Source organism: Mesoplodon bidens, assembly GCF_964165515.1.
Source record: "Mesoplodon bidens genome assembly, chromosome: 4".
Taxonomy (NCBI): Eukaryota; Metazoa; Chordata; class Mammalia; order Artiodactyla; family Ziphiidae; genus Mesoplodon; species Mesoplodon bidens.
Genome location: NC_138160.1, coordinates 60,729,069 through 60,743,143, shown reverse-complemented (window position 1 = coordinate 60,743,143; position 14,075 = coordinate 60,729,069). Strand labels below are relative to the sequence as shown.

Here is a 14,075-nt window from a genome sequence, read left to right as displayed (position 1 = left end):
ATATGGATTTACACTTAACAAATTATACCTTTAAGATTTATCTCAATAACAAAAATTATGTTTTTAAAAAGTGCATTGCTGGGGCTTCCCTGGTGGCGCAGTGGTTGGGAGTCCGCCTGCCGATGCAGGGGACACGGGTTCGTGCCCCTATCCCGGAGGATCCCACATGCCGCGGAGCGGCTGGGCCCGCGAGCCATGGCCGCGGAGCCTGTGTGTCCGGAGCCTGTGCTCCGCAACGGGAGAGGCCACAGCAGTGAGAGGCCCGCGTACAGCAAAAAAAAAAAAAAAAAAAAAAAAAGTGCATTGCTTTCCAAAGTTTTGGTAAAACTGAGTTCTTTGTGATGAAAGTGAAGACATATTAAATCTTTCCTCAAGGTGTTAAAAATATACAGATTGAAAACAAGGGAAATGGGCATACACGAAGGAAAAAAATACAGTCTAAAAATGGAAGCCAGAAGACAAAGTTATAAAAATAAAAGGAAAGCTCGGGATTTCTGCCTTTATATCAGTTGCTGGGTAGCATATCAGACCTACCTACTAGTGTTGGAGGGTTTCCTGCAGAGGTGGGGGGGTGGCTGTGGCTCACCATGGGGACAAGGACACCGGCAGCAGAAGTTCTGAGAAGTACTCCTTGGCGTGAGCCCTCCCAAAGTCCGCCATTAGCCCCACCAAAGAGCCTGTAGGCTCCAGTCCTGGGTCACCTCAGGCCAAACAGCCAACAGGGAGGGAACTCAGCCTCACCCATCAACAGACAAGCAGATTAAAGTTTTACTGAGCTCTGCCCACCAGAGCAACACCCAGCTCTACCCACCACCAGTCTCTCCCATCAGGAAGCTTGCACAAGCCTCTTAGATAGCCTCATCCACCAGAGGGCAGACAGCAGAAGCAAGAACAACTACAATCCTGCAGCCTGTACGAAAACTACATTCACAGAAAGATACACAAGATGAAAAGGCAGAGGGCTATGTACCACATGAAGGAAGATAAAACCCCAGAAAAACAACTAAATAAAGTGGAGATAGGCAACCTTCCAGAAAAAGAATTCAGAATAATGACAGTGAAGATGAACCAGGACCTCAGAAAAAGAATGGAGGCAAAGATCGAGAAGGTGCAAGAAATGTTTCACAAACACCTAGAAGAATTAAAGGACAAACAAACAGAAATGAACAATACAATAACTGAAATGAAAACTACACTAGAAGGAATCAATAGCAGAATAACTGAGGCAGAAGAATGGATAAGTGACCTGGAAGACAGAATGGTAGACTTCACTGCTGCAGAACAGAATAAAGAAAAAAGAATGAAAAGAAATGAAGATAGCCTAAGAGACCTCTGGGATGACATTAAATGCACTAACATTCACATTTATAGGGGTCCCAGAAGGAGAAGAGAGAAAGAAAGGACCAGAGAAAATATTTGAAGAGATTATAGTCGAAAACTTCCCTAACTTGGGAAAGGAAATAGCCACCCAAATCCAGGAAGCGCAGAGAGTCCCATACAGGATAAACCCAAGGAGAAACACACCGAGACACATAGTAATCAAATTGGCAAAAATTAAAGACAAAGAAAAATTATTAAAAGCAACAAGGGAAAAACAACAAATAACATACAAGGGAACTCCCATAAGGTTAACAGCTGATTTCTCAGCAGAAACTCTACAAGCCAGGAGGGAGTGGCATGATATACTTAAAGTGATGAAAGGGAAGAACCTACAACCAAGATTACTCTACCCAGCAAGGATCTCATTCAGATTCGATGAAGAAATCAAAAGCTTTACAGACAAGCAAAAGCTAAGAGAATTCAGCACCACCAAACTAGCTCTACAGCAAATGCTAAAGGAACTTCTCTAAGTGGGAAACAGAAGAAAAGGACCTACAAAAACAAACCCAAAACAAATAAGAAAATGGTAATAGGAACATACGTATTGATAATTACCTTAAACGTGAATGGATTAAATGCTCCAACCAAAAGACACAGGCTCACTGAATGGATACAAAAACAAAACGCATATATATGCTGTCTACAAGAGACCCACTTCAGACCTAGAAACACATACAGACTGAAAGTGAGGGGATGGAAAAAGATATTCCACGCAAATGGAAATCGAAAGAAAGATGGAGTAGCAATTCTCATATCAGATAAAATAGACTTTAAAATAAAGAATGTTACAAGAGACAAGGAAGGACACTACATAATGATCAAGGGATCAATCCAAGAAGAAGACATAAAAATTATAAATATATATGCACCCAACATAGGAGCATCTCATACATAAGGCAAATGCTAACAGCTCTAAAAGAGGAAATCGACAGTAACACAATAATAGTGAGGGACTTTAACACCTCACTTACACCAATAGACAGATCATCCAGACAGAAAATTAATAAGGAAACAAAAGCTTTAAATGACACAATAGGCTAAATAGATTTAATTGATATTTATAGGAACTTCCATCCCAAAACAGCAGATTACACTCTCTTCTCAAGTGAACATGGAACATTCTCCAGGAAAGGTCACATCTTGGGTTACAGATCAAGCCTTGGTAAATTTAAGAAAATTGAAATCATATCAAGCATCATTTCTGACCACAACACTATGAGAGTAGAAATCAATTACAGGGAAAAAAACGTAAAAAACACAAACACATGGAGGCTAAACAATACGTTACTAAGTAACCAAGAGATCACTGAAGAAATCAAAGAGGAAATTAAAAAATACTTAGAGACAAATGACAACGAAAAAAAAACACGACGATCCAAAACCTATGGGATTCAGCAAAAGCAGTTCTAAGAGGGAAGTTTATAGCAATACAATCCTACCTCAAGAAAGAAGAAAAATCTCAAATACACAATCTAACCTTACACCTAAAGGAACCTTAGAGAACGAAGAACAAACAAAACCCAAAGTTAGTAGAAGGAAAGAAATCATAAAGATCAGAGCAGAAATAAATGAAATAGAAACAAAGAAAACAATAGCAAAGATCAATAAAACTAAAAGCTGGTTCTTTGCAAAAATAAACAAAATTGATAAACCTTTAGCCAGACTCATCAAGAAAAAGAGGGAGAGGACTCAAATCAATAAAATCAGAAATGAAAAAGGAGAAGTTACAACAGACACCACAGAAATACAAAGCATCCTAAAAGACTACTACAAGTAACTCTATGCCAATAAAATGGACAACCTGGAAGAAGTGGACAAATTCTTATAAAGGGATAACCTTCCAAGACAGAAAAAGGAAGAAATAGAAAATATGAAAAGAGAAATCACAAGTAATGAAGTTGAAACTGTGATTACAGATCTTCCAACAAACAAAAGTCCAGGACCAGATGGCTTCACAGGTGAATTCTATCAAACATTTAGAGAAGCACTAACACCTATCCTTCTCAAACTCTTCCAAAATATAGCAGAGGGAGGCACATTCCTCCCTCATTCTACGAGGCCACCATCACCCTGATACCAAAACCAGACAAAGATACTACCAAAAAAGAAAATTACAGAGTAATATCACTGATGAATACAGATGCAAAAATCCTCAACAAAATACTAGCAAACAGAATCCAACAACACATTAAAAGGATCATACACCATGATCAAGTGGGATTTATCCAGGGATGCAAGGATTCTTCAATATATGCAAATCAATCAGTGTGATACACCATATTAACAAATTGAAGAATAAAAACCATATGATCATCTCAATAGATGCAGAAAAAGCTTTTAACAAAATTCAAAACCCATTTAGGACAAAAATTCTCCAGAAAGTGCGCACAGAGGGAACCTACCTCATCATAATAAAGGCCATATATGACAAACCCACAGCAAACATCATTCTCAATGGTGAAAAACTGAAAGCATTTCCTCTAAGTTCAGAAACAAGACAAGGATGTCCACTCTTGCCACTCTTATTCAACATAGTTTTGGAAGTCCTATTCACGGCAATCACAGAAGAAAAGAAAAAAAGGAATACAAATTGGAAAAGAAGAAGTAAAACTGTCACTGTTGGGCTTCCCTGGTGGCGCAGTGGTTGAGAGTCTGCCTGCCAATGCAGGGGACACGGGTTCGTGCCCCGGTCTGGGAAGATCCCACATGCCGCGGAGCGGCTGGGCCCGTGAGCCTGAGCCTGCGTGTCCAGAGCCTGTGCTCCGCAACGGGAGAGGCCACAACAGTGAGAGGCCTGCGTAACGCAAAAAAAAAAAAAAAAAAAAGCTGTCACTGTTTGCAGATGACATGATACCTATACATAGATAATCCTAAAGATGCCACCAGAAAACTACTAGAGCTAATCAATGAATTTGGTAAAGTAGCAGGATACATTAATGCACAAAAATCTCTTGCATTCCTATACACTAACAACAAAAGATCAGAAAGAGAAATTAAGGAAACAACCCCATTCACCATTGCAACAAAAAGAATAAAATACCTAGGAATAAACCTACCTAAGGCAGTAAAAGACCTGTACTCAGAAAGCTATAAGCCACTGATCAAAGAAATCAAAGATGACACAGACAGATGGAGAGATATACCATGTTCTTGGATTGGAAGAATCAGTATTGTGAAAATGACTATACTACCCAATCTACAGATTCAATGCAATCCCCATCAAATTACCAATGGCATTTTTTACAGAACTAGAATAAAAAATTTTTAAATTTGTATGGAGACACAAAAGACCGTGAATAGCCAAAGCAGTCCTGAGGGAAAAAAATGGAGCTGGAGGAATCAGACTCCCTGACTTCAGACTATACTACAAAGCTACCGTAATCAAGAAAATATGGTACTGGCAGAAAAACAGAAATGTAGAGCAATGGAACAGGACAGAAAGCCCAGAGATAAACCCACGCACCTATGGTCAACTAATCTATGACAAAGGAGGCAAGGATATACAATGGAGAAAAGATAGTCTCTTCAATAAGTGGTGCTGGGAAAGCTGGACAGCTACATGTAAAAGAATGAAATTAGAACACTCCCTAACACCATACACAAAAATAAACTCAAAATGGATTAAAGACCAAAATGTAAGACCAGACACTATAAAACTCTTAGAGGAAAATATAGAAAGAACACTCTTTGACATAAATCACAGCAAGGTCTTTTTTTGACCCACCTCCTAGAGTAATGTAAATTAAAAAAAATAAACAAATGGGACCTAATGAAGTTTAAAAGCTTTTGCACAGCAAAGGAAACTATAAACAAGATGATAAGACAACCCTCAGAATGGGAGAAAATATTTGGAAACAAATCAATGGAGAAAGGATTAATCTCCAAAATATACAAACAGCTCATGCAGCTCAATATTAAAAAACAAACAACCCAATCAAAAATTGGGCAGAAGGGCTTCCCTGGTGGTGCAGTGGTTGAGAGTCCGCCTGCCGATGCAGGGGACACAGGTTCATGACCGGGTCCAGGAAGATCCCACATGCCACGGAGTAGCTAGGTCCGTGAGCCATGGCCGCTGAGCCGGTGCGTCCAGAGCCTGTGCTCTGCAACGGGAGAGGCCACAACAGTGAGAGGCCCGCGTACCGCAAAAAAAAAAAAAAAAAAATTGGGCAGAAGACCTAAATAGACATTTCTCCATAGAAGACATACAGGTGGCCAAGAGGCACATGAAAAAGATGCTCAACATCACTAATTATTAGAGAAATGCAAATCAAAACAACAATGAGGTATCACGTCACACCAGTTAGAATGGGCTTCATCAGAAAATCTATAAACAATAAATGCTGCAGAGGGTGTGGAGAAAAGGGAACCCCCCTGCACTGTCGGTGGCAATGTAAATTGATAGAGTCACTGTGGAGAACAGTATGGAGGTTCCTTAAAAAACTAAAAATAGAATTACCATATGACCCAGCAATCCCACTACTGGGCATATACCCAGAGAAAACCATAATTCAAAAAGACACATGCACCCCAATGTTCATTTCAGCACTATTTACAATAGCCAGGTCATGGAAGCAACCTAAATGCCAATCAACAGATGAATGATAAAGATGTGGTACATATATACAATGGAATATTACTCATCCATAAAATGGAATGAAATTGGGTCATTTGTAGAGATGTGGATGGACCTAGAGACTGTCATACAGAGTGAAGCAAGTCAGAAAGAGAAAAACAAATATCATATATTAACGCATAAATGTGTAAATCTAGAAAAATGGTACAGATGAACCAGTTTGCAAGGCAGAAATAGAGACACAGATGTAGAGAACAAACGTATGAACACCAAGGGGGGAAAGTGGGGGGTAGGGGGGCGGGGGGTGGTGGTGGTGGGATGAACTGGGAGATTGGGATTGACATGTATACACTAATATGCATAAAATAGATAACTAATCAGAACCTGCTGTATTAAAAAAAATAAAATTCAAAAAAAGAGAAAAAAGGGTTTCTCTGGTGGCGCAGTGGTTGAGAGTCCACCTGCCGATGCAGGGGACACAGGTTCGTGCCCCAGTCCGGGAAGATCCCACATGCCACGGAGCGGCTGGGCCCGTGAGCCAAGGCCACTGAGCCTGCACGTCCGGAGCCTGTGCTCCGCAATGGGAGAGGCCACAACAGTGAGAGGCCTGCGTACCACAAAAAAAAAAAAAAAATGAATAGGCAAGCCAGAGACAAGTGAAAAATATTCATGATGCATAAATCTGACAAAGGCCTCATGTCCAGACTGTGTAAAGGACTCCTACAAACCAACAATAAAAATACAAACAGCCCAACTGACAAGTGGGCAAAAACTTTGCATAGAAACTTCACAAAAGGTACAAACAGTCAAAAAGCACATAGAAGGTGCTTAGTGTCCTTAGCCATTAGGGAAATGCAAATTAAAACCACAATGAGATACTATTTCAAGCCCACCAGAATGGGTAATACATAGGAGATTGACTATCAAATGTTGGTGAAGACATGGAGCAAAGGGAGCTTTCATACATGGCTGGTAGGAGTATAGAAAGGCAGTTTCTTATAAAGTTAAACATATACCCACCATATACCCCAACAATTGTACTCTTAGGTATTTACCTAAGAGAAATGAAAACATACATCCACAAAAAGACTTCAGTGAGAATATTACTAGCAGCCTCTCTATAATAGCCTCCAAAGTGGAAATAAATGTTTGTAAACAGGCGAATGGACTAAACAGATTTGGTATGTTCATACAGTGTAATAGTACTCAGCAATAAAGAGGAATGCATTGATATAAAGCACATCGGTGAATCTTAAAAACATTAAACCGGGCTTCCCTGGTGGCGCAGTGGTTGAGAGTCTGCCTGCCGATGCAGGAGACACGGGTTCGTGCCCGGGTCTGGGAGGATCCCACGTGCCGCTGAGTGGCTGGGCCCGTGAGCCGTGGCCGCTGAGCCTGTGCGTCCGGAGCCTGTGCTCCGCAACGGGAGAGGCCACAACAGTGAGAGGCCCACGTACCGCAAAATAATAATAATAATAATAAAAACATTAAACCTACTAAAAGAATCCAGTTTAAAAAGATACATACAATATGATTCCATTTACATGAAAGGCTACTCTGTGTTGCTAGAGAAACTACATGATAGAAATCAGAAAGTGTTTGCTTGGGGGTAGGTATTGAGGAAAGGGCAGAAGCAATGGAAATATTCTTTATCCTGTTTTAAGCAGTGGTTACCTGAGTGTGTGTGTGTGTGTGTGTGTGTGTTCAATACCACTGAACTGCATCACTTTACTACATCAAAATTCTGATTAACCTTTCATGGCTGGCATTTTTGTGTCTTTCTACTTTGGCAGACCTGCTAATATATTAGTCTAAACTAGTTTACATGACTATTTCAGTTACACACAAAGAATATCCCATTACCATGTGTAAATTTGGCAATTTTGTGAGTCCAAAAATCAATTAAAATTTATTATTTTTTATGTATTAATCATTTATGTAAATTATACTTTTAAGATTTGAGCTTTTAAGATTACCATTTTTCCACTTACAACCCCGATTTTCCTGCTGTAGGTTGTGTATGCTGGTGTAAGAAATACAGAAACTTACAACAGTTAAAAAAAAAAATCCACCACACATTGAACTGAACACTAAGGTCCATATATGTCATTATATGCAAATTATTCCTTAATGAAGAGAAGCAATAAGAAACAGATTATACAGTTCTTCAGTAGCAGAGTCAGGGGGTGGCTTGGTATGCTTGATACCCTCATTTCCTCAATCCCCCTAAACAACCCCAAATAAACATACACTCTAAGAATCTTTAAAGGCTTGAATTTGCTGTGTAAGCAGCTAAGTGACAACTGTGTTTGCTATTCAAACACAACCTTTGTTGAAGTTTCATAGCTCTCACTTCAAAAAGATTATCACCCTGACACCTTTCCTATATGAAATTCCAGGGCTGTCATTGTTCAGCTTTTTGCTTTCCCACATTTTGCAGTTTTTGAGAAAGGGTCTCACATATACTGATTTTTCGGATTACATGCATATTCTCATTCATTTTTAAATTCACAAAATAGTTCTTATTTGTGAAAGACCATGCAAATAATTTGGGTTGATGGACGGCAATCTTTTTTTTTAAATCCAAATCTTTGAGAAAATGAATGTTCTTTTTGGAAAATGCATTTTAAAATACTCATCATAAAATACTCAGTGAAATACTTCATATACATTTATTTTGGGGGGAAATAAAGTAATAAGGTGAAAAGTGGGTTTACTCTCTTAGATATTCATGTTGTTATATTTATGATCAAGCAAATCTTCCATGAAAGACTTATCTCTTACAGTTCTGGGATCTAAAGTAACCTGGATAAAATGCTATGAAGCTATATAGACAGCATAAAATTTAAATTATAAAAGCCAAATATATTGTGTAACCACAAAAATCCTGAAGCTTCTTTTTCGAAATCCACACTTCCAAACAAGTCTCATTATAGTACACCTTGTACATACTCCACTGTCCTGCTTAGTGCCTGAGTCCTCATCTCACACCACTCTCCTCTGACTCCCCAACTTCCGGCACACAAGCCTCCTGGGATGTCTTAGGGCCTGTGCACTAATGTTCATTCTTTAAGTCTTAGGTCAAATGTCACCTCTTCAGAGAGGTGATCTCTGACCATGTTCTCTAATCAGAAGCCTCTTTATTTCTTTCAGGCACACATCACTCTCTGAATTATCTCACTTATTTATGTACTTGTTTGTTGTCTGCCTCATCCATTAGAAGGTGAGGCCAGTAAGGGAGGGGCCCTAATTCCCAGCCCTCCTTCAGGGCACTGAGCCTCACGAGCATTTGTGGTATAGCATATATGCTATTGGTATGATTTTGGAATTTTCCTTCCTAATGAAAATCTGAGGTGGCAAAGCCGGCCTTCTACTTTTAATTCACCTTTAAAACAAGTAAAGAATTCCCAAATAGAACTTTTTCTTGAAAGACTTAAAGCCTAAATGGAAATCAAGCAATGAAAATTTAATTATAGCTCTGAAGGATTACTTGGTTTCATTTTATAAATTTACTATACAATATTATTCCTCAAAGATTCAAATTTTGATATAATCTAACTTAATTGTATTCTGCCTCATATTCTTTAATTTTTTACAGATATTTGTTGGTTTAAAAAGAATATAATGCTCTTCTCAAGGTTTTCTGACTAATTCACTATGTGTTAGTATTTATATTAACAAGAAATCAATTTTCCTTTTTAACTGCTTGAATTTCTCCCCTATTCTTAGGGACTCTTTAAATCTAAAAGAGTTCCCATTCCCTCTTTTTTTACCCCATGATATTAAATTGTTGAAAGAAACCAGGTCATTTGTCCTATTGAATTTCCCGCATTCTAGATTTGGTTAATTTTATCTTCCTGGTGTTAACACATTTCTCTGCTTTTCCACCTTCCCCCCTCATATAAATAACTGATAGTTAGATCTAGAGTCTTGATTAGATTCAGGTTTTAACTTTCGTGGAAGCTTAGAATACTTCATAGGTAGCACCATTTATTCCTATTGTATCATGCCTGGAGGAACATATTTGGTTGTCTCACTATTAGTGATATGTTAAGATTATCAGTGGATGTAATGTTGTCAGCCTGATCTACCTGTTACAAAATTCCCCATCAGCCTTTTACCTGGGAATTTAGGACCGTTTTAAACATGGAGGATATATAGGTGGAGAGGTGTAAAAAACACAAAGAGGTCTAGTTCTTTGCATATTTATTACTGTTCTGCCTCGTTTATAGAGGTGAGGAATATTCAAATAAGTTTATTTTTTATTTTTTGTATATAAACTGTAGGTTATTTTATTTTTATTGAAGTATAGTTGATTTATAATATTGTTAGTTTCAGGTTACAGCAGCGTGATTCAGTTATACATATATATATATTTTTTTCAGATTCTTTTCCATTGTAGGTTATTACAGGATATTGAATATAGTTCCTCGTGCTATACAGTAAATCCTTGTTGTTTATCTATTTTATATATCATAGTGTGTATCTGTTAATCCCATAATCCTAATTTACTCCCCCTTCCCCTTTGGTAACCGTAAGTTTGTTTTCTATGTCTATGAGTCTGTTTCTGTTTTGTAAATAAATTCATTTGTATTATTTTTCCACATATAAGTGATATATAATATTTGTCTTTCTCTGTCTGACTTACTTCACTTAGTGTGATATTTTTTAGGTCCATCCATGATGCTGCAAATGGCAATACTTCAGTCTTTATGACTGAGTAATATTCCATCGTATATATATACACCACATCTTTATCCATTTATCTATGGATGGACACTTCAGTTGCTTCCATGTCTTGGCTATTATAAATAGTGCTGCTATGAACATTGGGGTACATGACTCTTTTTAAATTAGAGTTTTTGTCTTTTCCAGATATACGCCCAGGAGTGGGACAGCTGGATCATATGGTAGCTCTAGTTTTAGTGTTTTAAGGAACCTCCACACTGTTTCCCATAGTGGCTGCACCAATTCACATTCCCATCAACAGTTGTAGGAGGGTTTCCTTTTCTCCACACCCAGAATCAAGTAAGTTTAAAAGACAACCACGAACCAAGTGTTTTAAACAGCAGTGGCTTAAATATGGTCTAAATAGTAAAGTGCACAGGGAACTCTGCTCAATACTCTGTAATAACATAAATGGGAAAAGAATTTGAAAAAGAACAGATACATGCATATGTATAACTGAATCACTTTGCTGTACACCTGAAACTAACATTGTTAATCAACTCTACTCCAATACAAAATAAAAATTTTAAAAAATAGTAAAATAATAATAAGTATGGCAAAGCCACTCCATGTACTGAAAAGGACAGTAAATTAAGGAGTCAGAAAACCCTAGTTTCTTCCATTTATTTGACAAATCATTAAAGACGCAATATGTGCTTGGACCCTGTAGATTCCGAAGTGAGTAGTAAAAACTTGCTATGCAGAAAGGGTCTGTCTTATTGGAATCTTCCTCTCACTTGGGAGGTGGAGCTCACTTGGCTTTGTTTCGAATGAGTCTGAATTAAAAACTTGCAAAGAGACTGAAATCCAATATATAAGAATGTAGTCACTTCATTTAAAAATAATAATTGGTTACTGTGGGAGGCTGCTAGGCACCAATATTATTATAAAAAGTAATAAAGGGAAAATATAAGGCATTTAACCTGCCTTTCCAACACAATCTGTATTCCAGCGTAACCAAAGAGTTGAGGAAAAAACAGAAATATAAAACATACCAGTTAGATCATCTAAAAATTTCTGATTAACATTTTTGTTTTGCTTACCTCAGGGGGACTCTTGGGGAAGGGATGTCAAAGGGATTAAGGAGAAAGGCAGCACTTGGCGGACTCAAAAACACTCTTCGGGGCTAAGACCACATTCTGGCTTCAGAAAACTCTAGCAGAGCTGACAGTTCTTTCCGGGTCTGCGTCTCACGAGCCCGAGATGAGCTGCACGGCACATGACCCAGCTCTCCCTCGCTGCCGGTAGCGTTAGGAGGGCTCGGCCTCCAGTCTCTCTGGGGCAACGCTTCCTTTCCGATCCCCGCGGCCGCAGCTCTAGTCCCCCCACCGCCCAGCCACAAAGCAAAAGTGCGGAAGGCGGGTGTAGTAGCCGGCCACACCCCAGACCGCCAGGAAACCCGGGCCCGCGCCCGGCCACTTCGGGCCACTTCCGGCCACGGGAGCGGGGGGGGCGGGGGGCCGGCCTGCGGGGGCGGGGCCGGCTGCGGGGGCGGGGCCGGCTGCGGCGCGCGGGTCAGACGAGCGGCGCGCGGCTCCCCCTGCCGGCGGCGTGGGGTCAGGCCTCCGCGCTGGCCCGCCTTCCCACGACGCCCTTCGGCCCCGCCGTGTGAGCCCGCGTACGCACCGGGCTCCCGCCACCAGTTTTGTTCTGAATTCACAATTTCTCCTGGCCCTCAGAGCAAATTAAAAATTTTTTTTATTTCTATTTTTTGGGGGAATGGAGGAGTTAGAGAAAGAGGATAAAAAAGACTTCGAGTGCGAGGCGGAGATGGAGGAAGGTGCCCAGGCCCCAGACTGGGACAGTGACGAAACGGTGATCGAGGCATCAGTGACGGAGAGCGACGAGGAAGAAGAGGAGTTGCCCTGGAGAAGGTGACCGCCGTTGGGCCTGGGTTCTGGCGGCGGGTGGCCCTCTGAGGGTTGAGGAGAAGTTGTTACCAGCCGAACGTCTGCGTGCAGGCGGGAGTCGGGCCTGGTGGGGCAGCCAGGCCTGAGCTCAGAATTTCGTAGATAAAGAAGACCGCAACTGCCCCCCAGCCCTTCCCCAACTTAGGACCGAATGAGCTGTATAGCAGGTGGCTTTCTGACATTTTAAAAAAGCCTTCTTTCTTAGCCTGGGGCTTTTTTGCGTAGGCAAAACAGTCTTGGGTCTAAACCCCTCAAGTGCATTTTGCTTCCAGCGACTCGTAGCTCAGGTCCAGGAGACGGGTAGTATACTTTCTCTCAGGAAGAGAATGTGTGACGGGGGAACTGGTTACTACCAAACTGGAAACAGATAGTTTTATAAGAATCAAGTAGATGGTAGTTCCGTTCATCAAAACATATCTAGTTCCCCGTGCTGGACACAGGGAGAAGATAAAAGAGATGAGGCCACTGACTCTGAGAAACCTACAGGCCAGGAAAGACGTAAACAGATCATTTCAATGTAATGTGAGAAGTCAGGGTAGGAAGGATGCCTGGGCTGGTTTAGGAGCCCAGAGGGATGCTTACCTCAACCTGGGTGGTCATCAGAGTTTGCCAGGGTTGACTTCTGGGTAGAGGCTCGAAGGTGGGTAGGAATTTGTCAGATGAAGGAGAGGAGGTTTTCAGGAACTGCATGCATGGGTAAAGGTGTAGTGGTGGGACATAGCATTGTGTTACGTGTGTTGGAATGTGCAAACAGTTGGGTGTTACTGAAGTGTTAAATGGTGAGATGGGTGTGGTGAAAGATGAGCCTGGAGAGGAAGGTATGTTAAGGTCACGTGAGACCTCACAGCCTGTGTGTGTCCTGGTAGGGAGCTTGTAAGATGTTAAGTGGAGGAGCAGCATAATCAGATTTTCATTCACTCGGGCAAGCCCTAGACTAGGGCTTTGCAAATTTTTTATTTTTATTTTTTTGCGGTACGCGGGCCTCTCACTGTTGTGGCCTCTCCCGTTGCGGAGCACAGGCTCCGGACGCGCGGGCTCAGCGGCCATGGCTCACGGGCCCAGCCGCTCCGCAGCATGTGGGATCCTCCCGGACCGGGGCACGAACCCGTGTCCCCTGCATCGGCAGGCGGACTCTCAACCACTGCGCCACCAGGGAAGCCCGGGCTTTGCAAATTTTAATGAAAGTTATGAATTTCTTATAAATCACTTCAGAATCCTGTTACAAGGTGGATTCCAACTCAGGAGTTCTAGGCTGGGGTTTGAGATTCTGCATTTCTAGCAAGCGTCCAGGTTAAAGTTGGTACTATTAGATCAGGGATCACCTTTTGCAAAGCAAGGCTATAGGGGTTAGCTGTGGGATCAAAGTAGTAACAGACTGGGATGATGAGAGCTCAACTAGGCATAAACAGTGGGAATAGAGGGAATAGGACAAATCTGAGAAGTCTTTAGAAAGTAAATTTGGCCGCAGATGGTGATTGATGAGA

At 40.9% G+C, this 14,075-nt stretch overlaps 2 protein-coding genes across 2 annotated transcripts in view; one reads left to right on the top strand and one right to left on the bottom strand.

The window, feature by feature from the left end:
- Positions 1-12,077, bottom strand: part of HMGCR (3-hydroxy-3-methylglutaryl-CoA reductase) — a 59,341-nt gene extending 47,264 nt beyond the window's left edge. The window contains exon 1 of the mRNA XM_081233735.1: positions 11,725-12,077. The gene's annotated coding sequence lies outside the window, so the exon portion shown is untranslated. The remainder of the gene's footprint in view (positions 1-11,724) is intronic.
- Positions 12,078-12,250: 173 nt separating this feature from the next.
- ANKRD31 (ankyrin repeat domain 31) overlaps positions 12,251-14,075 on the top strand; it is a 143,414-nt gene continuing 141,589 nt past the window's right edge. Inside the window, exon 1 of the mRNA XM_081233017.1 lies at positions 12,251-12,555. Within this exon, the coding sequence (XP_081089143.1) occupies positions 12,401-12,555 (155 nt within the window). The 5' untranslated portion in view covers positions 12,251-12,400. The remainder of the gene's footprint in view (positions 12,556-14,075) is intronic.